The following is a 27,971-nucleotide window of genomic DNA, read 5'->3' on the forward strand; positions in this document are numbered from 1 at the left end:
AGGCATCGAAAACGTTTCCGAGTCAGAGGTACAGTGTGACTAATCTCTCCGAGCGTGGAAGCTGCTATGTCGGTGGCTGTCAGGAGCTTCCTGGGATTCTCTGCCTGGTGTTGGAATCACGTTCAGCGGCTGCTGCAGCGAAACTGGGGCCAGCGTCACCCTGCGGGTAAAGAACCAGACAGAAATGTATCCCACAGACCCCCCTGTAACCAAGCACCACGCACACAAACTGCGATGGTAACTTAGTAACCCCTCAGCCGTATCCACCCGTTCGGACAGACATTATTCCTCAGTTAAATAATGCTTTAAAATTCACAACGTGTGGGGAGTTGCGTTGATTTAAAGGGACAATGTTGTCAGACATTTTACTTGATTTAAAGGGACAGTGACGCCATGAAAAAGTTGATTTAAAGGGACCGTGACGCCACGAAGAAGTTCCTTTGCATTAATGGGGCCGAGGATACTCATCGTTAATACAATGATTGCTTTTTTCAGTGCTATTGAATTACCCCCCCCCCCACATTGTCTCCCTCCTGTGTGTATCTCTGTCCCTCTGCTCCTACCTGTCCCCTAAATCATAGTCCCTCTCTCTCTCTGAAACCTCCTCATGTGTTCTTTTTTTCCTCCCTAGTTGGGTTCTTCAGCAATAACTCGAAGGAAGCTAAGAAGTTGGTGGTATGTATCATGGAGCTTGGCAGCCAGCCATGGGCGTACTTGTATTGTTTAAGTATGCAAAGTACCCACTGTGACAAGTCGGATCGCAGTAATGTAAGATATTCACGGTCAACTGGAACAGACAGGCCAGTTACTACAACCTGGGCTCTTTACCCAGAGTTTGGGCAGTTCAGGGTCCACTCCAACTGGTCACAAACATGAATGTTGCTGATAGAAATAAGAACATAAGAAATAGGAGCAGGAGTAGGCCATCTAGCCCTTCGAGCCTGCCCCGCCATTCAGTAAGATCATGGTTGATCTGAAGTGGATCAATTCCACTTTCCCGCTTTCTCCCCATAACCCTTAATTCCCTTGTCTATCAGAAATCTATCTATCCGTGACTTAAATATATTCAGCGAGGCAGCCTCCACCACTTCAATGGGCAGAGAATTCTAGAGATTCACCACCCTTTGAGTGAAGAAGTTCCTCCTCAACTCCGATCTAAACTGCCCCCCCTTATCTTGAGGCTGTGCCCTCTAGTCCTGCTATCCTTTCTAAGCGGGAATAATCTCTCTACCTCCACCCTATCCATCCCCTTCATTATCTTATACGTCTCTATAAGATCCCCCTCAGCCTTCTAAACTCTAATGAGGACAGACCCAGTCTATTTAGTCTCTCTTCATAGGCTAACCCCCTCATCCCCGGTCTCAGCCTAGTGAACCTCCTCTGCATTCCCTCCTAGGCCAATATATCTTCCGCAAGTGCAGGGACCAAAACTGCACACAGTACTCCAGCTGCGGCCTCACCAGTGCCCTGTACAGTAGCAGCAAGACCTCCCTGCTTTTATATTCTATCCCCCTCGCTATAAAGGCGAGTATATGAATTAAAAAAATCTGGAATTAAATGATGACCGTGAAACCATTGTCAATTGTTGTAAAAATCCATCTGGTTCACGAATGTCCTTTAAGAAAGAAAATCTGCCGTCCTTACCCGGCCTGGCCTACATGAGACGCCAGATCTTGATGTTGACTCTCAAATACCCTCTGAAATGAGGGCCAGAACTGGGCATTTTTTTTAGATATAGCACTTAGGGTGAAGGGGAACACAGAATATGGGGCTGGGGGCTGTGGATTCACACAAGTGATGAGAAGCTGATAGACTTTGTTTATTGATTTGATTCGATTTATTATTGTCACATGTATTAGTACACAGTGAAACATTTTGTTTGTAGCGCGCCAAACAGACAAAACATACCGTTCATAGAGAAGGCAAGGAGAGAGTGCAGAATGTAGTGTTACAATCATCGCTATGATTGTAGAAAGATCAGTTTAGTGCGAGGTAGGTCCATTCAAAAGCCTGACAGCAGCAGAGAAGAAGCTGCACTTGAGTCATTGGTGTGTGACCTCAGACTTTTGTATGTTTTTCCCAACAGAAGAAGGTGGAAGAGAGAATGCCTGGGGTGTGTGGGTGTCCTTGATTATACTAGCTGTTTTTCCGAGGCAGCGGGAAGTGTAGACAGAGGCTATGGATGGGAGGCTGATTTGAGTGATGGACTGGTCTTTGTTCACAATCTTTTGTAGTTTCTTGCAGTCTTGGACTGAGCAGGGGCCACACCAAGCTGCTTCAAGTCGAAGACCTTGAATAAAGTTTATAAATTATGCACACATGGAGAAAGATGCCCTAGGGATAATTTTTGGAATAAAATGCTTCTACCACTTCCTGCATGGGAGGAGATTCACTTCATTGACTGAGCATCATCCACTAAAAACAATTTTTGGGCTGTAGATCAGGATTCCATCACTGGGAGCAAGCAGAATGCAGAGGCAGGTATTGCTGCTGTCAGCACACACACACACACACATGATCAAGTATCATCAATAAAACCTTTATAGTAACAACTACCCTTACCCAATAATTCAACAATATGTAGTTTGTGTGGGATCATTTTCTATTTTGAGAAGTAGAAAACATTCCTGTAACCACTGGGCAAGTTAAGAAATGATGTAGAGATGCCAGCGTTGGACTGGGGTAAACACAGAAGTCTGACAACACCAGGTTTAAGTCCAACCCATTTATTTGATAGTAATCTCACAAGCTTTCGGGCTTTGCCCCTTCATCAGGTGAATGGAGAGTTCTTGTTTCAGTTGTTTCTGATGAAGCAATTAAGTTTCCTTTATGGCCTTGTAGTTCCAACAGTTGGGTGCTTTATAGGAATGTATCTAACATCTGTTTGGTATCAAAGGGGCACTCTGTAACCGTGCATCAAAGTTTCTTTGTTTAATTTCTAAAAATGTATAGGAGATATATTTATATGTATGGACTAATTAAAGGTATTACATGTATCTTTAAAACTACAAAATATTTAAAACACTTCATTACAATGTTCCAGCAATGCTCCGTGAATGTCGTCTATATGGATTTTATTAAAGCGTTTGACAAAGTCCCTCATGGTAGGTTGGTGCAAAAGGTTAAATCTCACGGGATAAAAGGTGAGCTAGCTAGATGGGTGGAGAACTGGCTTGGCCATAGAAGACAGAGGGTAGCAATGGAGGGGTCTTTTTCCGGTTGGAAGTCTGTGACTAGTGGTGTTCTGCAGGGCTCTGTGCTGGGACCTCTGCTGTTTGTGATATCTATAAATGATTTGGAAGAAGATTAGCTGGTGTGATCAGTAAGTTTGCGGATGACACGAAGACTGCTGGAGTTACAGATAGTGATGAACATTGTCAGAGAATACAGCAGGATATAGATAGGCTGGAAAATTGGGCAGAGAAATGGCAGATTGAATTTAATCCAGATAAATGCAAAGTGATGCATTTTGAACATAGAACATTAGATCTAATGTAGGGGGGAGCTATACAATAAATGGCAGAACCATCAGGAGTACAGACACACAGAGGGATCTGGGTGTGCAAGTCCACAGATCCTTAAAGGTGGCAATACAGGTGGAGAAGGTGGTGAAGAAGGCATATGGCATGCTTGCCTTTATAGGATGGGGCATAGAATATAAAGGTTGGCATATGATGTTGCAGCTATATAGAACATTGGTTAGACCACATTTGGAATACTGCATCCAGTTCTGGTCGCCACACTAGAGGGAGAATGAGGGGCGACCTAATAGAGGTGTATAAAATTATGAAGGGCATAGACAGGGTGAACAGTGGGAAGCTCTTTCCCAGGTCAGAGGTGACGAACACAAGGGGTCACAAGTTCAAAGTGAGGGGGGTAAGGTTCAACACAGATGTCAGGGGATGTATTTTACACAGAGGGTGGTGGGGGCCTGGAATGCACTGCCAAGCAAGGTGGTGGAGGCGGACACGCTGGGATCGTTTAAGACTCATCTAGATTGCCACATGAACAGACTGGGAATAGAGGGATACAAATGAATGGTCTAATTGGGCTCATGAGTGGCGCAGGCTTGGCGGGTCGAAGGGCCTGTTTCCTGTGCTGTATTGTTTTTTGTTCTTTGATCTTTTGGTTGCAGATTCCAGCATCTGCAGTAATTTGCTTTTACTGCATGGTAGATTGTTGCATAAGGTTAAATCTCACGGGATCCAGGGGGAGGTATCTAAATGGATACAAAATTGGCTTCTTGACAGAAGCCAGAGGGTGGTTGTAGAGGATTGTTTTTCAAACTGGAGGCCTGTGACTCAGGGATCAGTGTGCCTCAGGGATCAGTGCTGGGTCCATTATTGTTTGTCATTTACATTAATGATTTGGATGAGAATACAGGAAGCATGGTTAGTAAGTTTGCAGGTGATACCAGGATTGGTGGCATAGTGGACAGTGAAGAAAGTTATCTCGGATTTCAACGGGATCTTGATCAACTGGGCCAGTGAGTTAACAAATGGCAGATGAAGTTTAATTTAGATAAATATGAGGTGATGCATTTTGGTAGATTGAACCAGGGCAGGACTTACTCAGTTAATGGTAGGCTGTTGGGGAGAGTTACAGAGCAAAGAGATCTAGGGGTACATGTACATTGCTCCTTGAAAGTGGAGTCACAGGTGGACAGAGTGGTGAAGAAGGCATTCGGCATGCCTGGGTTCATTGGTCAGAACATTGAATACAGGAGTTGGGATGTCTTGTCGAAGTTGTACAAGACATTGGTAAGGCCACATTTGGAATACTGCATACAGTTCTGGTCACCATATTATAGAAAGGATATTATTAAAGTAGAAAGAGTGCAGAAAAGTTTTACTAGGCTGCTACCAGGACTTGATGGATTGAGTTATAAGGAGAGGATGGATAGACTGAAACTTTTTTCTCTGTAGTGTAGGAGGCTGAGGGGTGATTGTATAGAGGTCTATCAAATAATGAGGGGCACAGATCAGCCGCACAGTCAATATATTTTCCCATAGGTTGGGGTGTCTGAAACTAGAGGGCACAGGTTTAAGGTGTGAGGGGAGAGATACACAAGTGTCCAGAGGGGCAATTTTTTCACACTGAGGGTGGTGAGTGTTTGGAACAAGCTGCCAGAGGTAGTGGTAGAGGCGGGTACAATTTTGTTTTTTAAAATGCATTTAGACAATTACATGGGTAGAATGGGTATAGAGGGATATGGGCCAAATTGGGGACTAGCTTAGGGATTTAAAAAAAAAGGTGGCATGGATAAGTTGGGCTGAAGGGCCTGTTTCCATGCTGTAAATCTCTGTGACTCTATGACTAAATACTCAAACTAGCCATACCAGCTGGTTGTCTCCTCTGGGGAATGAGAGTCATTCAGCTGGCCAGTGGTTAGCACTGCTGCCTCACAGCACCAGGGACTCTGGTTCAATTCTGGCCTCGGGTCACTGTCTGTCTGGAGTTTGCACATTCTCCCCGTGTCTGCGTGAATTTCCTCCGGGTGCTCCAGTTTCCTCCCACAGACCAAAGATGTGCGGGTTAGGTGGATTGGATATGCCAAATTGACCCTAGTGTCAGGGGATTAGCAGGGTAAATATGTGAGGTTATGGGGATAGGGCCTGGGTGGGATTGTGGGCGGTGCAGACTTGATGGGCTGTACTGCACTGTAGGGATTCTATGGATTCTATAATTATTAAAGAAATGCCCTTTGTCATCCTGGCCCTGATGGGTTGGCAGAACGTTTTGTACAGACGATGAAACATTCCCTGAAAGTAATTAGACAATGAACCTTGTTCTGTAAACAACTGAGCCAATTCCTGTTTGTGTACACAAACATTGTGCACTCAACAACTCAAGTTTTTCCAGGGTTGCTAATGGTTAGATGTCAACTACACACCCAACATTTGATTTGCTTAAAGACAAAAGCAAATTGTTGAGAAAGCAGCAGGGTCGGGTCATATGACAGGAGAACAAGGCAAGGTTTCTTGTCAGGGTGGTGTTACAGTGAGGAGCATGAGTTGGAACTGGATGTCTGCCACCATCTTAGCACAGGCAGAACCAGTCTCCTGCACCGTATAAAACCAAGATGCCCGAGATAGTGTAATATGGGGGAGACATTTTGGTGACAAGAGCCAATCTGCCGGAGACAGAACCGACGGGACAGTCCATGCCAAGCTGGGCCCAGAGTCGACCCAAACCTTCCCGAGAGCCTGAACCCTCTGGGGAAGCAGTACCCAGGTGAAGAAGCAGACACCAGAACACCACGTCAACTCTGGGTAAGACAACCACAGCCGATGTCAAACCCAAGCCAACGGCACCAGAGTTTGCAGCAAACACCAAAAAGCAGATAGAAACCCTACAGTACAGAAACAGGCCCTTCGGCCCATCGAGTCTGCACCGACCACAATCCCACCCAGGCCCTACCCCTACACATTTACCCGCTAACCTACACATCCCAGGACACTAAGGGGCAATTTTAGCGCAGCCAATCCATCTAACCCGCACATCTTTGGACTGTGGGAGGAAACCGGAGCACCCGGTGGAAACCCACGCAGACACAGGGAGAATGTGCAAACTCCGCACAGACAGTGACCCGAGCCAGGAATCAAACCCAGCTCCCTGGAGCTGTGAAGCAGCAGTGATAACCACTGTGCTACCGTGCCGCCCCTCGATGGCCAAGGTTCACCGATAACCATAGAGAACGACAGCCTCTGAAATGTCTGATCCGTAGACCATTGTGTTCATTGATAATGTTATACTGCTTATTGTTTTTGATTTGATTTATTATTGTCATATGTATTAGTGCATGTGTATTATTTCTTGTGCGCTATACAGACAAAGCATACCGATCATAGAGAGGGAAAGGAGAGGGTGCAGAATGTAGTGTTACGGTCATAGCTAGGGTGTAGAGAAAGATCAACTTAACGCGAGGTAGGTCCATTCAAAAGTCTGACAGCAGCGGGGAAGAAGCTGTTCTTGAGTCAGTCGGTACGGGACCTCAGACTTTGGTATCTTTTGCCCGAAGGTGGGAGAAAGAATGTCCGGGATGGGAGGGGTCAGGGAGCTTGGGTTTAAAGGGAGAGGGGAAAGTTGGGGTATTTTGCATGTTTCCTCACTAGCAAACCTTACAGTGGGACAGGGACACTTAAAGAGACTGATCACGTGACATCATTGGCCATTTGCACAGGCAAGCCGGCAGCGTTACAGAGCGTCCTGCAGCGTTACAGAGCGTCCTGCAGCGTTACAGAGCGTCCTGCAGCGTTACAGAGCGTCCTGCAGCGTTACAGAGCATCCTGCAGCGTTACACAGCAGCCTGCAGCGTTACAGAGCTTCCTGCAGCGTTACAGAGCATCCTGCATCGTAACAGAGCATCCTGCAGCGTTACAGAGCAGTATTCAGATCTTTAAAATAAATCGGTTCGGTGGGAACATGGAGTTAAGCTTACCAGCGGATCAGCTATGATCTCATTGAGTGGCTGGCAGGATCGAGGGGCTGAATGGCCAAATCCTGCTCCTAATTCATACGTTAGTATCTCATCACTGTGCGGGGAGCTTACTGTGTGCAGACTGGTTGCTGCATTTTGTGACACTACAAACACTGGCTACAATTCAGAATTTACTGAGTGTAAAATGCCCTATTCTTTTGGGTTTAAGATTCTGTGTTGTTCTGAATGTAGTTGGGACAGATTCTGAGTTGGTCTCACCAGAAGCAGTGGTCGGGATTGGATACTCGTCCGCTCCTGCTGAAGAGGAATTGAAAACCTGAGCATCATTTCCAAAACTTGGATTTTTACTCGTTCACTTTTGGGATGTGGGCATCGCTGGCTAGGCCAGCATTTCACTGCCCTCCGTTCCACGGGGTGTTAGTGAGTCAACCACATTGCTGCCAAGTCATATGTAGGCCAGACCAGGTTAGGACGGCAGATTTCCTTCCCTCAAGGACATTGGTGAATCCGATGGATTTTTCCGACAATGGTTTCATGGTCATCAGTAAAAAGTTAAAGTTTGTTTATTATTGTCACAAGTAGGCTTACATTAACACTGTAATGAAGTTACTGTGAAAATCTCTTAGTCGCCACACTCCGGCGCCTGTTTGGGTACACTGAGGGAGAATTTAGCATGGCTGTTGTAGTCTTTCGGACTATGGGAGGAAACCAGAGGAAACCCATGCAGACATGGGGAGAACGTACAGTCTCCACACAGACAGTGACCCAAGCTGGGAATTGAACCCAGGTCCCTGGCGCTGTGAAGCAGCAGTGCTAACCCCTGTGCCGTCTCTGAGTATTCTTAATTCCAGATTTAATTTAGATTAGCTAAACTAACTGAAGTTCTACACAGCTGCAACATGACTTGCCAATTGTTATACTCTGTGCCCCGACCAATGAAGGCAAACATGCCTTATGCCTCCTTGGCCACCTTAGCCATTTGTTGCGACTTTCAGGGAATTGTGGACCTGTACACCTGGATCCCTCTGTATATTAATGCTTCTAAAGATTCTGACATTTACTATGTACTTCCCTGCTGCGTTAGACTTTCTACAATGCATCTCCTCACATTGGCTGGGAGGCACGTTGAGGTTCGCAGTGGTTGTGAAAATCTGTTCAAATGCAAGTCTTTTCTCCCCAGAAATCAACTGCCTGGAGCAGCACAGGGTGGGTGGAGTTTGTAATGTTGGTGGGTTAAGATAATGACGCACTTCCAGGTAAGGCCAAATTCAAGGAGATGCTTTAACTTTCAAAGGGAACCGATTCCCCCCGCAGCCACTCAGCTGTGACATTCTCTCCCCTCTCACACTATGTAACCTCTCAGTGTGAGTGACAGTTATGGCCCCGTGTGTAAGGTCCATGTCCAATAGGAACTGTCTTGTGTTTCCCAAACTCCTCTTAGACTGGAACTCTCAGGTACAGAGGAATAGTGGAAGGAAACTGAGTTTTGTCTGTTGTTGTATTTCATTTCAGATTTGTGTTGAAGGGAATATTGCAAGTGGAAAGACTACGTGCCTGGAGCACTTTGCCAAATATTACAATATTGAGGTAAATAGCAACTTGTGTTAAATCTTTTCAATTCATTCTGGGTGTTGCTGTTATTTACAGTCCGCCCCTCATTGTCCTGAGAATGTGATGGTGGAGTTTCTTCTTGAACCACCAGAGTCCTTGTGGTTATTCTTGTAACGGTTTGAGTGACTTGCTGGGCTGAGTAATCATATGAAGACATTTGCAACAAACCAAACCCCTTCCCACTTGCTCGCTGCATTCAATTTCCACCTTGGGTCACTGTCTTTGTGAAGACTGCACCTTCTCCCAATCCCAATGGATCCAAACCCCTTCCCATTTACTCCCACTGTACACAATCCCAATGGACCCAAATCTCTTTCCACTCACTCCCACTGTACTCAATCCCAATGGACCCAAACTGTTTCCCATTCCCACTGTACACAATCCCAATGGACCTAAACCCCTTCCCACTCACTCACTGTACACAATCCCAATGGACCCAAACCCCTTTCCACTCACTCCCACTGTACACAATCCCAATGGACCCAAACCCTTTCGCATTCGCTCCCACTGTACACAATCCCAATGGACCCAAACTGTTTCCCTCTCTCACTGTACACAATCCCAATGGACCCAAACCCCTTCCCACTCACTCCCACTGTACACAATCCCAATGGACCCAAACTGTTTCCCATTCCCACTGTACACAATCCCAATGGACTCAAACCCCTTTCCGCTCACTCCCACTGTACACAATCCCAATGGATGAAACCAGTCACTCTTATTTTCTGGAGCTTAGGTAAAGAATATTCTCCTGAATTCTTTATTGAATCTATTGGTGACTATCTGAAATTTCTATCCCCAGCTTTGTTCTGTCCACTGTGCAAACATCATCTACTCCTTGTAACCTTTCCAGAATTGTAGAGACCTCCTCCATCTCAGCTGGTTCCTGATTCCCACTAACTTTAGCTCTTGACATTATCCAGTCCGGAGCTGATAACTGGGAGAATGATTGGATTACCAGAGGCCGGCACATGTACCTTATTTTGGGTTCCCAGGAGAAAGTGTCCTGCATTCAAACCCTGGCCAGTACGAGGAGCTGAAACAACGGATTGATCTGAGATCGAGAGATTTGAATGAGTCTGATTGGATCCAGTCTATCAAACTGGATTTCAGATATTAAAAATAGCTGGCTGACCAATGTGCTAAGCTGATATTTTATCCTCCGTAGAAATGGAAAAATTGTTTCCCCTGGTGACAAATCGAGAACAATGAGATATCGATTAAAATAACAGCCAGACCATACTGGAATGAACTCAGGAGACACTGTCTGGACTGTAGGACTCTTTAGATGGGGGAATGGGGCAATTTGTCCTCATAAGACCATAAAACCATAAGACATAGGAGAAGAATTAGGCCACTCGGCCCATCGAGTCTGCTCCACCATTCAATCATGGCTGATATTTTTCTCATCCCCATTTTCCTGCCTTTTTCCCATAACCCCTGACCTCCTCATTAATCAATTTGATAATGCAATATAATTTGTCCCTGTTCGCCTGGGTATCATTCTGATGAACCAAGGCCACGTCCCTGCCTGAATATGAAGATGCCATGCTTGTTTGAAGTAAACTGAAACTTTTGGTTAACCTTTCCACCCTGGCTATCCCAGAGAGACTCGCAGGTACTGCCAGAGCCTTGCTATCCCTCACTGAGGTTCTGTCCGTCCGTCTAAAACTTCATTTTTCTATCTCTTGGCAGACACTGACGGAGCCGGTGTCTAAATGGAGGAACATCTGGGGCCACAATCTGCTGGTAAGAGGAAGGGTTTCCAATCCCTTCGTTGCCCAAGGGGGTATATCTGTGAGCCTGTGGGAGGAGGAACTGAATCCCGAGAAGGAAAAGGGGTTTCCGATGGAAGGGAAGAGGGGCCAGTGTTAAGCTCACCGTCAGAATGAAGGTGGGAGAAGGTGAAGGAAAGGGGGTAGGGTGTGAGTAACACCGCTGAGGGCTGGCGATGTGGGAACCCCGTGTTCAGGGATGTATAGCTGGAGTGATACTGAGTTAAGGTGGGCAAGGCCAGGCAGTGATTGGAAGGTAAAGATATGAATCTGTGGATGGACTGCACACAACTCGCGAAAGCTTTCTGAGAAAGCAGTTCCCAAAGATTCAAACCCCAACGCTGAAACGGACAAAGGCAGCAGACACATTGGAGCACTGTTAGCATGTTCTCCTCCAAGTCATACACCACCCTGACTTAGGATTGCTCTCCCTTCATTGTTGAATTTGAATTGTTTTATGTTTTCAGTTGAATCTCTTTCCTTGAATCTTCCTTCTTTGTTCTTTGATCTTGAATGGCAAATTGTGCTATTTCTACCTGGCCACGTAACTCAAAGAACAAAGTAAATTATAGCACAGGGAGAGGCACTTCAGCCTGCACCGACCGTGCTGTCCATCTGAGCTAAAACCCCCTAACCTTCCTGGGGCTGTAACCCTCTATTCCCATCCTATTTGTCAAGATGCCCCTTAAAAGTCACTATCGTATCTGCTTCCGCTACCTTCCCCAGCATTGAGTTCCAGGCACTCACCATCCTCTGTGTAAAAAACTTGCCGTGTACATCTCCTTTAAACCTTGCCCCTCGCACCTTCAACCTGTGCCCCCTAGAATTGACTCTTCCACCCTGGGACAAATCTTCTGACTACCCACTCTGTCCATGCCTCTCATAATCTTGTAGACTTCTATCAGGTCACTCCCTCAACCTCCATCATTCCAGTGAGAACAAACCAAGTTTCTCCAACCTCTCCTTATAGCTAATGCCCTCCATACCAGGCAACATCCTGGTAAATCTTTTCTGTACCCTCTCCAAAGCCTCCACATCCTCCTGGTAGTGTGGCGACCAGAATTGAACGCTATATTCCAAGTGCGGCCGAACTAAGGTTCTATAAAGCTGCAACACGATTTGCCAATTTTCACTTGGTAATGAACTTTTGTCATCAATATCCAGAACCTTCTGTGAACAGGTGCACTAAGCCCACTTCCACTGCTGATAGTGAGTCATTGAATTCTGGAACTCCCTACCTAACAGCACTTTGGGAAACGCCTTCACTACACAGACTCCAAACTAGGAGGTACAGTTTAAAAATAAGAGGTCTCCCTTAGAAGAGGTGGATGAAGAGAAATATTTTCTCTCTAGAGAGTTGTTAACCTGTGGACTGTTTTCCCCAGACAATAGGCTGGCTCATTGAATTTATTAGCTAGATTTTTGATAGACAGAGGGATGAAGGATTATGGGGGAGTGGGGGGATGGGGTGGGAGGGTGCTGGAGTGGGATTGGGAGGTGGGGGGGGGCACAGACAGGAAAATAGAATTGAGACCACAAACAGAGCAGCCATGATCTTATTGGACGGTAGAGCAGTTTCGAGGGGCTGAATGGCCTATTCCTGCTTCCAATTTCTCTACAGTTTAAGAGGAAGGTTCACCACCACCTTCTCAAGGGCAACAAGGGATGAGCAACAAATGGCAAGAGTTCCAGCAGTGCGCAGGTCCCTTCAATGAACAAACAAGAAAAAGCATTTTAGCACTAGGTTGGTGTCAGAGTTTGACGAAATCAGGGCAGCAGAGGGGAAGGGCAGCAGGGTGGGTCATCGCTGTGTGTGTGTGTGTGTGTGTGTGTGTGTGTGTGTGTGTGTGTGTGTGTGTGTGTGTGTGTGTGTGTGTGTGTGTGTGTGGATGTGGACAGTGATGTCTAAGAGGAGTTGTGGTTTGTGGATCCAGAGGCCAGCAAGTAAGTCATAGATGCTCAAGGTTAACGAAGGTTAGGCAATTTGAGTACTGCCAAGAGACAGCCCCGGGGGACTGGAGTCAAAAGTGGGTCCAGATTTTCATCCCTAAAGGCAGCAAATAAGGAAGGGATAGGCCAGGGGTGGGCCACCCCACATACATAATACATGAGGGATACACACAGTATATAGGCACAAGGTCTTTAGTTTAGAAAGGCGTCATGTGTTGGTGTAGGCTTGTGGGCCGAAGGGCCTGTTCCTGTGCTGTACTGTTCTTTCTAAAATACTCTTGTTGGGTTGGATTTGAGTTTGAGGACTTTTGAGCAAAATCCCCTGTCATTTCTATCTGTTGTGTGCAGCTGGTTCAGCTGAGTCCGTGCGGCTCACCCCAGGGCAAGACAGGCATTTATTGCCCTCAGAAGGCAGTTGTTGAGTTTTCATCTTGGGGGCGCAGAGAGCATCAAGGAACAACCAGGTTGGTGCGGGACTGGAGTCACATATAGTCCAGAGTGAGTGATGACAGCTGGTCCCCACCCCGAAGGACACGAATGAACCAATTGGTCGCTACCTCAATAAAAGTGTGACTATTCTTATTCATTTTCTACTGAGACCCAACTTCCTTTCAAACTGAATTTGGATTCTCAAATTATCATGGAGATCATAGAATCCCTACTGTGCAGAAAGAGGCCATTCGGCCCACCAAGCCTACACTGACAGCAATCCCACCCAAGTCCTAGCCCCGTAATCCCACTTGTATTTACCCTGCTAATCCCCCTGACACTGAAGGGCAATTTAGCATGGCCCCAATGCTAAATGGGAGGGGGGGGGGGGTGAGAGTGGGTGTGGTGAGGGGGGTGGGATGGACACTCCCGTCTTCCAGGGGCTCCATTTTCCAATCAGGAACCCTGGTGAACATTTACTGCTCTTGTGTCTCTTTACTCTCGGGAATGCGTAACCCATCACAGATCACCAATGATTACATGTGGTCAGCCAGTGAGCCGCTGGGAGAGCTTTGCTTCCAAGATTGATCCACAGCTGAACTATTTTAATTGGCAGGCACTAACGTATGAGAATCCCTCCCGATGGGCGATTACGTTCCAGACCTACGTACAGCTCACTATGTTACAGCGGCATGTTCAACCTCAGGTATGTACATTGCACACAGAAGAATTTAGATGGATAATTATTCGATAATAGATAATTGTCTTTATTTTGGAGAGGGGAAATAACTTCCTGCGCTGTGAATCCATACAATATTTAAATTTGTACTGAATCTTGAGAGGAGGCACACATAGTGTACCATGCTTCGTTTAATCTCTGAATCTAAAAGTTTAGTTTTGAAAGTTTATTTATTAGTGTCACAAGTAGGCTTACATTAACACTGCAATGGATTTACTGTGAAAATCCCCACACTCTGGTGCCTGTTTGGGTACACTGAGGGAGAATTTAGCATGGCCAGTGCACCCTAACCAGCACGTCTTTTGGACTGTGGGAGAAAACTGGTGCACCCGGAGGAAATCGACGCAAACACGGGGAGAATGTGCAAACTCCACACAGACAGTGATCCAGGGCTGGGAATCGAACCCACGTCCCTGGCACTCTGACGCAGCAGTGCTAACCACTGTGCCCCTTCCACAAGAGGATACAGAGGCACTGAAAAGGGATTGACTTACAAGGATGATCCTTGATTGGAGAGGTTCCAACTATGAAAAAACTGAAGGAGCTGGAGCTCTTTTCCTTAAAAAAGAGAAGACTGGGGGAGCGGGGAGCGGGCGGGGAACAGTGTGACCTGACCAGGGCCATTGGGATCTAAAAGGGTTTGATAGGGTTTATCTTATTGACTTATCCTATTGAGAAGGAGGTCATTTGGCCCATCGAGTCTGCTCTGACAGAGCATCTTACACAGGCCCACCCCAAGTATTATCCCCATAACCCCACATATTTACCCTGCTAATCCCCCTAATCTACAACTCTCGGACACTTAGGGGCAATTTAGCATGGCCAATCCACCTAACCTACACAGTTTTGGACACTTTGGGGGAATTAGTGTGGTCAATCCACTTAACCTGTAAATTCTTAAGAGTGTGGGAGGAAACCGGAGCACCTGGAGAAAACCCACACAGACACGGGGAGAATGTGCAAACTCCACACAGACAGTGACCCATGCCGGGAATTGAACCTGGATCCCTGGCTCTGTGAGACAGCAATGCTAACCACGGTGCTGCTATGCCACCCACATTTTAGTTGGTGGGGGGAGGGAGGAAGGAAAGAATCCAAAACTAGCAACTCCCAATTTAAGATAGCCCCTGAAAAAAACCCTCCGTGGAATTCAGGAAGTACCTGTTCATCTGGAGAGAGGTGAGAATGTGGAACCTGTAATCATAGAATCCCTACAGTGCAGAAGGAGGCCATTCAGCCCATTGAGTCTGCACTGACCACAAAATCCCACCCAGGCCCTGTTCCCGCAACCCCACATATTTACCCTGCTAATCCCCTGACTGTAGGGTCAATTTGGCATGGCCAAACCACCTAACCCGCACATCTTTGGACTGTGGGAGGAAACCGGAGCACCCGGACAAAACCCATGCAGACACAAGGAGAACGTGCAGACTCTGCACAGACAATGACCCAAGCCAGGAATTGCACCCAGGTCTCTGGCGCTGTGAGGCAGCAGTGCCAACCACTGTGCCATAGTGCCACCCCTTAGAAGATCACAATCAGTAGTTGAGGTAAATAATATAGATATTATAGACGAGGGAGGAAAGAATAGGTTATTTTGATGGGATTAGGTGAAAATGGGAGGAAGTTCAAACAGATCACTTATCATAGAACCATAGAATCCCTACAGTGCAGAAGGAGGCGATTCAGCCCATTGAGTCTGCACTGACAACAATCCCACCACAGGCCCTATCCCCACAACCCCACACATTTACTAATGCCAGCACAGACATGCTGGGCCAAATGGCCTGTTTGTGTTCGGTAACCTCTCCTTTCCTTTGTGATAGAACATAGAGCACTACAGCACAAACAGGCCCTTCAGCCCACAAATTGCGCCGATCACATCTATACCTACCAAGCCATAGAACTGTCTGTAACTTCCAATCCCATTAGATCCCATGTACTCGTCCAGAAGTCTTTTAAAAGACTCCAGCGAGTTCGCCTCCACCACCACCGACGGCAGCCGATTCCACTCACGCACCACCCTCTGAGTGAAAAACTTTCCCCTGACATCTCCTCTGTACTTGCTTCCCAGCGCCTTAAACCTGTGTCCTCTCGTAGCGACCATTTCAGCCCTGGGAAATAGCCTTTGAGAATCCACCCTATCTATACCTCTCAACATCTTATAAATCTCTATCAGGTCGCCTCTCAACCTTCGTCTCTCCAGGGAGAAGAGACCGAGCTCCCTCAACCTATCTTCATAAGGCATGCCTCCCAATCCAGGCAACATCCTTGTAAATCTCCTCTGCACCCTCTCAATAGCTTCTACATCCTTCCTGTAGTGAGGCGACCAGAACTGCGCACAGTACTCCAAGTGGGGTCTGACAAGGGTCCTATAAAGTTGCAGCATTACCTCCCGACTCCTAAACTCAATCCCTCGATTAATGAAGGCCAGTACACCATAGGCCTTCTTGACCACATCCTCCACCTGCGAGGCCGATTTAAGAGTCCTATGGACCCAGACCCAAGGTCCTTCTGCTCTTCAACACAGCTAAGCTCCATAAGCCTTGATATTGTACTCCTTCATCCCATTGGTCCTGCCAAAATGGACCACTACACATTTATCCGCGTTGAAGTCCATCTGCCGCTTCTCCGCCCAGTCTTGCATCCTATCTATGTCACGATGTTCTGTCTTTCGAAGGTGGAGTTGATCCGAATGATCGAGAGGTCCATTTACAGCTCAAAGTACATCTTTGTGGAGAACCATTACCGAAGGTGAGCACTTAGTGCACCAACTAAATCAGTGCGAATTCTCCTCTCGTTCACTGCTCTGGTTAATGTGACTCTGTTCCCACGTCTGGCAAAGATAAGCACATTTACTTTAATTTCACCTTGAAGCAAGTGAAGGCAGGAACTGAGTTAAGAGGAAAGGTTAATAATGGATGAAGCTGTTGGGTTTGGAGGTGGGACTGGGATTGTCTGGATTGAGGTCTGAGTCCTGAACTCTCCGACTGAGCTGGAAATGCTACTCCTGAACCGTGAGCTCATTGCAGGGAGTGCTGTTTGCCCGGATATCTCACATAGGGTCTGATAGAGGACATTGTACATCAGAACGAGCTCAGTCAGATAAGGACTGACCCATTTTTCAACTTTATTCACCTGAGTTTGCTCCCCTACTAACCCAACAGAAATCTATGATGCCGGTGTTGGACTGGGGTGGGCACAGTAAGGGCTCTTACAACACCAGGTTAAAGTCCAACAGGTTTATTTGGAATCACAAGCTTTTGGAGCGCTGCTCCTTCATCAGGTGAGTGGAGAGGTGGTTTCACAAACAAGGCATATATAAACACAGACACAATTGCAAGATAATGGTTGGAATGCGAGCCTTTTCTTTTACTTCACAGGTGATTCGATCGGCCTTGTTGACCAACAAGGGACATACATGCAGTGGGTCGCGCAGTGGCTGCTCTTGGATGTTGAATGTTGGATTTGGGCCGGTGTCTGTGGGAGTTTGCACATTCTCCCCGTGATTGCGTGGGTTTTCTCCGAGTGCTCCGGTTTCCTCCCACATCCCAAAAAACGTGCTCTTAGGCCGATTGGTGTAACAAATTGTCCCTAAATTAGTCTTCCCTCAATCTTCCCCAATAGGTGTAGACATAGAACATAAGAAATAGGAGCAGGAGTAGGCCATCTAGCCCTTCGAGCCTGCCCTGCCATTCAATAAGATCATGGCTGATCTGTTGTGGCTCAGTTCCACTTTCCCGCCCTCTCCCCATAACCCTTAATCCCCTCTCTTATCAAAAACCCATCAACCCGCTTCTTAAAAATATTTAGCGAGGCAGCCTCCACCACTTCAACGGGCAGAGAATTCCAGAGATTCACCACCCTTTGAGTGAAGAAGTTCCTCCTCAACTCCGTTCTAAACTGCCTCCCCTTTATCTTGAGGTTGTGCCCCCTAGTCCTACTGTCTTTTTTGAGCGGGAAGAGTCTCTCCACCTCTGTCCTATCCATCCCATTCATCACCTTATACGTCTCAATGAGATCTCCCCTCATTCTTCTAAACTCTAACGAGTACAAGCCTAGTTTATTCAGCCTCTCCTCATAGCTCAATCCCCTCAACTCCGGTATCAGCCTAGTAAACCTCCTCTGCACTCCCTCCAGGGCCAAAATATCCTTGCGCAGGTGCGGCGCCCAAAACTGCACACAGTACTCCAGCTGCGGCCTCACCAATGCCCTATACAGCTGCAGCAAGACCTCCCTACTTTTATATTCAATCCCCCTCGCTATGAAGGCCAGCATCCCATTCGCCTTCCTGACCACCTGCTGCACCTGCAAGCTGGGTTTTTGCGACTCATGCACAAGGACCCCGAGGTCCCTCTGCACCGTCGCCTGCTGCAGTTTTTCGCCACGTAAGTAATAGTCCTTCCTACCATTCTTCCTACCAAAGTGGACCACCTCACACTTGCCAACATTAAATTCCATTTGCCATTTCCTGGCCCATTCGCCCAGCCTATCTAGATCCTTCTGCAGACTCTCCACACCCTCCGCACAATTTGCCTTTCCCCCAATCTTGGTGTCATCAGCAAATTTCGACACCCTGCACTCGGTTCCCTCCTCCAGATCATCTATATAAATGGTAAAAAGCTGAAGCCCCAGCACCGACCCCTGGGGCACCCCACTAGTCACCAACCGCCAATCCGAATAGCACCCATTGACCCCCACTCTCTGCCTCCTATTTGACAACCAATCCTCTATCCACGCTAACACCCTACCCCCAACTCCATGTCCCCTGACCTTCTGCAATAACCTCTTGTGAGGTACCTTGTCAAACGCCTTCTGAAAATCCAGAAAGACCACATCCACCGGCTCTCCTCTATCCACTGCCCTAGACACATCCTCATAGAACTCCAGTAAATTTGTCAGACACGACTTCCCTTTAATGAAACCGTGTTGCGTCCGCCCTATCAAGCAATTCCCTTCAAGATGCCTCGCAATTTCCTCCTTAATGACGGATTCTAACATTTTACCTACCACAGACGTTAAACTAACCGGCCTATAATTCCCCGCCTTTTGCCTGGCACCCTTCTTAAACAACGGCGTAACATTAGCCGTTTTCCAATCTTCTGGCACTTCCCCGGAATCCAGCGACGTCTGGAAAATAACCACCAAGGCATCCACTATCACCTCCGCCATTTCTTTCAGAACCCTCGGATGCATTCCATCCGGTCCTGGGGACTTGTCCACAATCAGCCCCTCCAGTCTGTCGAGCACCACCTCTCTAGTAACAGTAATGTCATTAAGACCCTCCATTCCTACCACCTTTCCATCGCTAACACCCGGCAAATTATTCACGTCCTCCTCCGTGAAGACAGAAACAAAAAAGTTATTCAAGACCTTAACCATATCCCCATCCCCTACCACTAGGTCCCCTTTCTCATCCTCTAAAGGACCAACGTTCACCCTAGCCAGCCTCTTCCTTTTTATATATTTATAAAAACTCTTGCTATCCTTTTTTATATTAAGTGCTAGCCCAGCCTCATAGCTTCTCCTACCCTCCTTTATCAACTTCTTTGTCAATCTTTGTTGACATTTAAACCTTTCCCAATCCTCTTCTCGCCCACTGCTCTTAGCTACTCTAAATTCCTCCGCTTTTAATTTAACACTTTCCTTCACCTCCTTCGTTATCCACGGCTTATTACCTCTCTTCCTACTGTCCTTTTTAACCAGGAATAAATTTCCGCTGGGGCACTGTGTAGAGGAGGGCACTCATAGTGTTGGAATGGCGGCGTGGGCTCATTGGGCCACGGGGCCTGTTTCCCGTGCTGTGTTGTTCTTTGTTCTTTACATGTCATCAAGTCTTTGATTTGATTACCTGTAAAGACTGTTAAAAAACTTGATTACTCCATAAAGATTTGGATTCCCTCCATTATTTTGCAGTTGTGTCTCTGTCTATATATGCTGTGTTTGTGAAACCTACCTCTCCACTCACCTGATCAAGGGGCAGTGCTCTGAAAGCTCCTAATTCCAAATAAACCCTGTTGGGCTTTAACCTGGTGTTGTGAGACTTCCAACAGAAATCTATGCATTTCTCTCTGGAAATTTCCATTCGGATTCTGAAACTCCACAATCTTGTCTCAGGGAGGGAGATCCAGGTTTCTAGAAGCCTTTGTTTCCTGAATGGCCTCATTCTACCTTTGAGTTCTGGAGGAATGCGACTCACACTTGCCTTTTCCCCTGACAGTTCCATCATGCCGGCTGCGGATTACGCTGTGCTGACTGAGTGGTTTAATTGGATTGTGACAAACATCCATCCTTCAGTCGATCTGATTGGTAAGAAGCACTAACCACTGTGGGGGAGGGGCTAAAGGACTTGGTTCAATCCAAGAGCTGTTTAATGTTGGTGTGTTTGTGATGTGAGCGATGTGATGTGTTTACAATGTACTCAGTGTAAAGGCTGTGACTGAGCAGCTGTGTGTAGTCAGAAAACGCTTGACATTTCAGTGTTGGTATTATAGAGAGCTGGCGTCAAAAGATTTACCCGCTGACTGGACAGCGTTTGACCTGGCTTGGTACCAAACAGCCCTTAATGAGGACCTGCTACTGGGAGTTTGCACATTCTCCCCGTGCTTGCGTGGGTTTTCTCCGGGTGCTCCAGTTTCCTCCCACACCCCAAAGATGTGCTGTTAGGCTGATTGGTGTAACAAATTGTCCCTAAATTAGTCTTCCCTCAATATGGAATGCCATAAGCATAGACAAGGGTCATGGGTGGAGAAGGGACTCATAATGTTAAAATGGCGGCGCGGGCTCGTTGGGCCGAAGGGCCTGTTTCCCGGGCTGTTTTGTTAAGAAGATAAGAACATAAGAAATAGGAGCAGGAGTAGGCCATCCAGCCCCTCGAGCCTGCCCCACCATTCAATAAGATCATGGCTGATCTGAAGTGGATCAGTTCCACTTTCCTGCTTTCTCCCCATAACCCTTAATTCCCCTGTCTATCAGAAACCTATCTACCCGTGACTTAAATATATTTAGCGAGGTAGCCTCCACCACTTCAACAGGCAGAGAATTCCAGAGATTCACCACCCTTTGAGTGAAGAAGTTCCTCCTCAACTCCGTTCTAAACTGCACCCCCTCTTATCTTGAGGCTGTGCCCTCTAGTCCTGCTGTCCTTTCTAAGCGGGAAGAATCTCTCTACCTCTACCCTATCCATCCCCTTCATTATCTTATACATTTCTATAAGATCCCCCCTCAGACTTCTAAACTCCAACGTGTACAGACCCAGTCTATTTAGTCTCTCTTCATAGGCTAACCCCCTGGTCTCCGGTATTGGCCTAGTGAACCAACTCTCCAATAGAGCAACCCATGCAGACCCACACTCCTCTGCCATATCCCCATTACCCCTCGCAATTATCCTGGCTAATCCCTGCAACTTACACATCTTTGGACACTAAGGTACAATTTAGCATGGCCCATCCACTTAAACTACACATCTTTGGAGTGTGGGAGGAAACCGGAGCACCCGGAAGAAATCCGGGCAGACATGGGGAGAACGTGCAAACTCCACACAGTCAATGATCCAAGGCCGGGAATCGAACTCGGGTCTCTGACGCTGTGAGATTGTGCCACCACATTGCTAGGATGCAGCCCTGGATCATCGCTGCAGGGGTTCCTCAGGGAAGTGTTCTGGGCCAAATCATCTTCAACTGCTCCACCTCCCCCCACCTCCACCCACCCCCCCCCCCCCCCCCCCATTTAAAGACAAGAGTGGGGCTGTTCTCCAATGATATGTGTTCCACTTTTTGGATATAGAACATAGAACATTACAGCGCAGAACAGGCCCTTCGGCCCACAATGTTGCACCGACCAGTTTTTTTAAAAAAAACACTGACCCACTAATCTAAACCAATCCCTTTTCGTCCATAAACCTATCCACGGATCTCTTAAACGCCCCCAAACTAGGCGCATTTACAACCGCAGCAGGCAGGGCATTCCAATCCCTCACCACCCTCTGGGTAAAGAACCTACCCCTGACATCCGTCCTATAACTACCCCCCCTTAATTTAAAGCCATGCCCCCTCGTGCTAGCTTTCTCAATCCGAGGAAAAAGGCTATCACTATCCACCCTATCTAAACCTCTAATCATCTTATATGTTTCAATAAGATCCCCTCTTAGCCTCCTTCTTTCCAGCGAAAACAACCCCAAATCCCTCAGTCTCTCCCCATAGGACCTCCCCTCCATACCAGGCAACATCCTGGTAAACCTCCTCTGCACCCTCTCCAAAGCCTCCACATCCTTCCTGTAACGTGGGGACCAGAACTGCACACAGTACTCCAAGTGCGGCCGCACCAGAGTTGTGTACAGTTGCAACATGACGCTGCGACTCCTAAATTCAATCCCCCTACCAATAAACGCCAAGACACCGTATGCCTTCCTAACAACCTTATTGACTTGATTCCCAATATTACAGTAATATCAATATCAATATTGATATTACAGCAGCTCCCACACAGTGAGCCCTGGATAAAAATTTTACTCTTTATCTTTCATACTTTATTTCATGTGTTCTCAGTACGTGCTAGGCCTAGGACCCAGAATCGGTAAAATCCCCAAATCCGGCATACATCCAGCTTCGAACTTCCTGGAGGCGGGTCTGGTACCCGGATATATTTTAGTGTCTATTATTTGTTGATCTGGTGAATAGCACGAAAATCCAAAGTTTAAGTTGGAACAGCCTCAGCTTCTCCCTGCTCTTTACAGAAGAGAGGAATGGGGTGGTGGGGTGGAGGGGTGCTGGTGCTGGTGGTGGTGGATTTGATGGCAGCATGGGTGGCACAACCTCACAGCGCCAGGGACCCGGGTTCGATTCTGGCCTCGGTCACTGTGTGGATCTGATGGCAGTATTCAGGGCTGGGGGATTGTGTGTGTGTGTGTGTGTGTGTGTGTGTGTGTGTGTGTCGGGTGGGGGGGGGAGGTGGTGGGGATTATTGGGGGGGCAGCTGTGGTGGGGTTTGGAAACTGCTCCTATTGGTCAGGAGGGCTGTTAACCAGAGGGGACACATTTAAGGAAAATGGCAAATGAACCGCTGTGATCTGCTATGCTTCGTTTAAAAATGTGACAGCAGCAGATTCAATAGTGACTTTTGAAAGGAGATTGGATAACTGTTTGAGAACAAATTGCAGATGGGCTGGGGGGGAAGGGAAGGCAGGGAGCTGGGTTACTTGGAGAACTCTGTGATGATACTCTGCCTTTAAGAAATGTATTTATATCATGTTTCTTGTGGGGGGTATGTTTAAAATTCAGCTCTGTTTTACACGGTGCTGATTTGTCTGCACCAGGCAGCCCACATGCTGAGAACACAGGCTGATGATAGATTTTAGCTCAGGATGTGGTTGTTTTAATCTGAGTTAACACATTTTTCTCTATTTGTTTTTCCCCTGGGGTTTCAGAGTAGGGTTTTGATTGGGTTGATTGAGAGTCACATGCTTAAGTGGAGGAGCTAAGCTTACAGCTCTTGCTAAGCAGTACTGCCAGGTTCTGAAAATGGCAAGAGGTGTCCCTCTCTCTCTCGCTGGAGGCTGCTGTTAGGGACCTGCTAGCAGAAATAGGTCTGTCTCTTTGCCTGTCCCCAGAGGTGTTCTGGAGGCTCGAAGACTGGCAGCCAAAGTACAAGCACCTAAGCCTCTGTGTTGCTGACTGATTTTGAAGAGGAATTTGAGTCTATAAGAGGAATATTGCTGGAATTAGGAGATAGGTTAGCAGTTAAGAATTATTATGTCTTGTCATGTTTAAGTACTTCAATTGGTGAAAGTTAAGCTAATTCAGTTTTTATAGTTGAACTATTATTAAATAAAGTTTGTTTTGATAAAAGCTTCCCAGTGGGTCAATAGAATCACAACTGGAGTGAAACACCTCATCCTGATACTAATGCCAAAATAAAAAATAGTTAAGGCCTAGTCGGGCTTCAACTAATTTTTGACCCGTACTTTAATAACTCCTCCAAAGAGATGGGACAGACAGCATGGGCTGAAGGGCCTCCTGTGCTGTTTAATTCTAAGATAATGAAAGGACATAATTTGGAACTGGGCATTAGAATAATAAGGCAGTGTTATTAGAGAGTATGGCTGAGTTAGCTGCTCTCAGCCAACTGGAAGGAATCTACAATCAACCTGAGATGGGAACTCTCCTCATTATTTATAACTCAATAAATCATATTACCCAACACATTGACTCTTCAATCCCCTTCCTCCACAGTGTATCTTCAAACTGCTCCTGAGACCTGTTACCAGAGACTGCAGGAACGGTGCCGGGATGAAGAAAAAGTGATTCCCTTGGTGAGAAGACTAAATCACAATGGATAGGATGGGTTGAATGTCTTTCATAGAGATACGCGCCGGAATTCTACCACCTCACCCCGCCACGGATCAGAGTGGGTGAAGGGCGGACGACGGAAATCTTGGGTGGGAATTTCCGGTCTCGCTTGAGTGAGACCATAAGATTGTTTTCATCAGGTTAGGTGGATTAGTCATGGTAAATGTGAGGGGGTTAGTGCTGTTTAAGAGAGTTGGTGTATACTCAATGGGCTCCCTTCTGTCCTTTGGGATTCTGTTTTATGAGGATTGGACAGTAGATGATCAGTTGATGGGGGTGAGGTTTGTTTGCAGAGTTGGATTTTAAGTAGGGTCTAAAGAGAGGGAGGCAGAGCTTTCTAGAAGACTTGTCCACAAATGGTCAGCTGTTGGAACTGTGTGGTGCACAAGAGATCAGAAGAGCAATGTTTGGGGAATGGGTACTTTGGTGATGCAAAGGATATGGAATGTGCGTGTGCGCGTGTGTGTGTCTGTGTCTGTGTGTCTGTGTCTGTGTGTGTGTGTCTGTGCGTGCGCGGGGGAAGAGGGGAGTGAGTGGGGGAGGATTTGAACACAGAAGAGAATTTTAAAATTAGGGTGTTGCTAGACTGGGATTCAGTGTGGATAGTGAGTACGAGGGTGATGAGTGAACAGTATGTGATGTGACTAAGGATATGGGCACCACAGATTAGCTCAGTAGCTCAGGATTACAGGGGAGGGCAATACAAAAGCATTGCCAACTCCAGACTTGACCGTTGCAATATGAGTGGGGCAGCACAGTGGTCAGCACTGCTGCCTCACAGCACCAGGGAACTGGGTTCAATTCCAGCCTTGGGTCACTGTCAGTGTGGAGTTTTCATGTTCTCCCTGTGTCTGTGTGGGTTTCCTCTGAGTGCCCTGGTTTCCTCCCACAGTCCAAAGATGTGTGTGTTAGGTGGATTGGCCATGCTAAATTGTCCCTTAGTGTCAGAGGGATTAGCAGCGTAAATACATGGGGTTACAGGGATAGGGCATGGGTAGGATTATTGTCAGTGCAGACTCGATGGGCCGAATGGCCTCCTTCTACATTGTTGGGATTCTATGGTTTCCTGTGAGTGGGAGTTCCAGCAGCAGGCAGTCTGAGGCAGGGGAGGAGGAATTTATTTGATGGAGAATAGAAACTCAAATGGGGAGATGGTGGTGTAGTGGAAATGTCCATGGTCTGGAATCCAGAGGTTTGGGGGACAGGGGTTCAAATCCCATCACGGCAGTTGGTGAAACTTAAATTCAATTAACAAATCTGAAATAATCAAGAGTCAGAAATGGTGGCCAAAAATGTCACTAATTGTCCTTTAGAAAGGAAATCTGCCATCTTTACCTGGTCTGGTCTACGCGTGACTCCAGACCCACAGCAATGGGGTTCACTCTTAGCAGCGCCCTGAAATGGCCGAGCGAGACACTCAGTTCAGGGGCAATTTGGGATTGGAAGCGAATGCTAATATTGCCAGCAACGCCCACATCCCATGAAAGAATAAGGAAAACATAAGTTGGGGGTGAATAGGACACTGATATTACAAACTCTTCTGGTTCAGGTAATGACTTGAGGATTATCGAACTGGACAGGAGAGGTTGTGATTTGGACAGAAGCCGATGACTTCAGTTGTTTAACTATTCTCCAGAACTTAGCTGGAGGAAGTTGCAATTAGTGCGATTGGAGGTCCCAGGATCCATCTCTTTTCTGTGTTGGGGGCAAAGTTTACGGACCGAAGAAGGGGAACAAATGGAAATAAGCCAGGATTTGTGCATCTTAACACTGAGCGCTGCTCCAGCTCTCCCCCCACCCACCCACCCCACCTCTGTCAGTCACTGGAATGAACGTGTGGTGCCATTGGGTGATAACTGCGATGCCCAACACAGTTGAATAGCTAGCTGAAAAACTTGAAGAATAGCCACATGAGCGAGGTACTGGAGAGACAACCTGAGGCAGGGACTGTCGCCCAGGAAGGATTTGGCACTGACGGGAGAGGACTGGGGAGGGGGAGGGAATTGTGTTCACTTCCTGGGTTTCTCTCACTCTGACTGTGTCTCATTTGTCAGGAATATTTAGAAAGTCTTCACCAGCTTTATGAAGACTGGTTGATCAAACGGACTTCCTTCAAAGTACCTGCCCCAGTGTTGGTGAGTAATTTAACTGGATAATATTTTACCAGCCTAAAGAGGTGGGGATTGAGCTCATTGTAATGGCTAGGGTTGTAATGAGAGGTGGAGTAGAAATGGATTTGTAATGAAGGGAATTTGAGCTGGTTGTAATGGTTGGTGTCTGTAATGAAGGCCAGAGGAGAGCTGGTTTTGTAATAAAAGCAAGTGGAGCTTGCTCTAATGGCTGGTGTCATAATGGTTAGAGTAGAGCTGGATTTGTAATGAGGGGAATTTAAGTTGTTTGCAATGGTTGGTGTTTGTAATGAGGCCCAGAAGAGACCTGATATTGTAATGAACGTCAGTGGAACTGTTTGTAATGGCTGGTGCTCTAGTGAGGGCTGGAGTAGAGCTGATTTTGTAATGAGGGGATTTAGAACTGATTATATTGGCTGGTGTTGTAATGAGAGGTGGAGTAGAACTGGTTTTGTAATGAGGGGAATTGGAGCTGGTTGTAATGGCTGGTATTTGTAATGAGGGCCAGAGTAGGCTGGTCTCATAATGAGGGTAAGTTGAGCTGGTTGTAATGGCTGATGCTGTAATGAGGGACAGAGTAGGGTTGGTTTTGTAATGAGAATTGGAGCTGGTTGTAATGGTTGATATTGTAATGAGGACTGGAGTATAGCTGATTTTATAATGGGGTAAATGGGTTGGTTTTAATGGCTGGTGTTGTAATGAGCACAGGAGTAGAGCTGGTTTTGTAATGAGGAGAGTTGGAGCTAGTTGTAATGGCTAGGTATTGTAATGAGGGGTTAAGTAGATCTGGTTTTATAATGAGGAGAATTGGAGTTGGTTTTAATGACTGGTGTTTGTAATGAGGACCAAAGAAGAACTGGTCTCCTAATGAGGGTAATTGGAGCTGGTGTAATGAGCATTGGTGTAGAGCTGGTTTTGTAATGAGGGAATTGGAGCTGGTTTTACGACTGGTGTTTGTAATGGCGACCAAAGAAGAACTGGCCTCGTAATGAGGGTAATTGGAGCTGGTTGCAATGGTTGGTGCTGTAATGAGGACTGGAGTAGAGCTGATTTTATTGTGAGGGGAAGTGGGGTATGTTTTAATGGCTGGTACTGTAATAAATACTGGAGTAGAGTAGGTTTTGTAATGAGGGGAATTGGAGCTGGTGTAATGGGCATTGGTGTAGAACTGGTTTTGTAATGAGGGAATTGGAGCTGGTTGTAAAAGCTGGCGTTGTTATTATTTGAATATTCTGTTCTAGGTGATTCCTGCGGATCACGATTACCAGACAATGCTGAAACTGTATGAGGAGCACAGGGAGAAGATTCTGAATCCCACTGGAAGCACAAAACCCTCTGAGAATTGCACGTAAAAAGGGGATCATTAACTGAAATCTTTCACCCAACAATCCCGGCTATGTGACCAAACGCTGCCAATGATCTATCCCATTCGGATTTTAAATTCAGTTAGCCATAAACTCCCAGTTGGAATATTTTGGACCAGTTGGATTCACTTTGTTGGGGGGGGGGTGGGGGGGGGGTGAGTGGGTAATTGAAACAGCCTGTCCAGGT

The 27,971-nt window shown here is 46.8% G+C and overlaps 1 protein-coding gene across 1 annotated transcript; it reads left to right on the forward strand.

Moving 5' to 3' along the window:
- On the forward strand, positions 1-27,930 carry tk2 (thymidine kinase 2). The gene is made up of 10 exons (XM_080186688.1): positions 1-166; positions 632-675; positions 8,954-9,028; positions 10,748-10,801; positions 13,823-13,912; positions 16,626-16,699; positions 20,166-20,254; positions 24,175-24,254; positions 26,346-26,426; positions 27,662-27,930. Exons 1-10 carry the CDS (start codon positions 67-69, stop codon positions 27,770-27,772), a joined length of 798 nt encoding a protein of 265 aa, XP_080042814.1. The 5' UTR covers positions 1-66; the 3' UTR covers positions 27,773-27,930.
- The last annotated feature ends 41 nt before the right edge of the window (positions 27,931-27,971 follow it).

This window comes from Carcharhinus amblyrhynchos, chromosome 4 (assembly GCF_965287045.1).
Source record: "Carcharhinus amblyrhynchos chromosome 4, sCarAmb.v2.hapA, whole genome shotgun sequence".
NCBI lineage: Eukaryota > Metazoa > Chordata > Chondrichthyes > Carcharhiniformes > Carcharhinidae > Carcharhinus > Carcharhinus amblyrhynchos.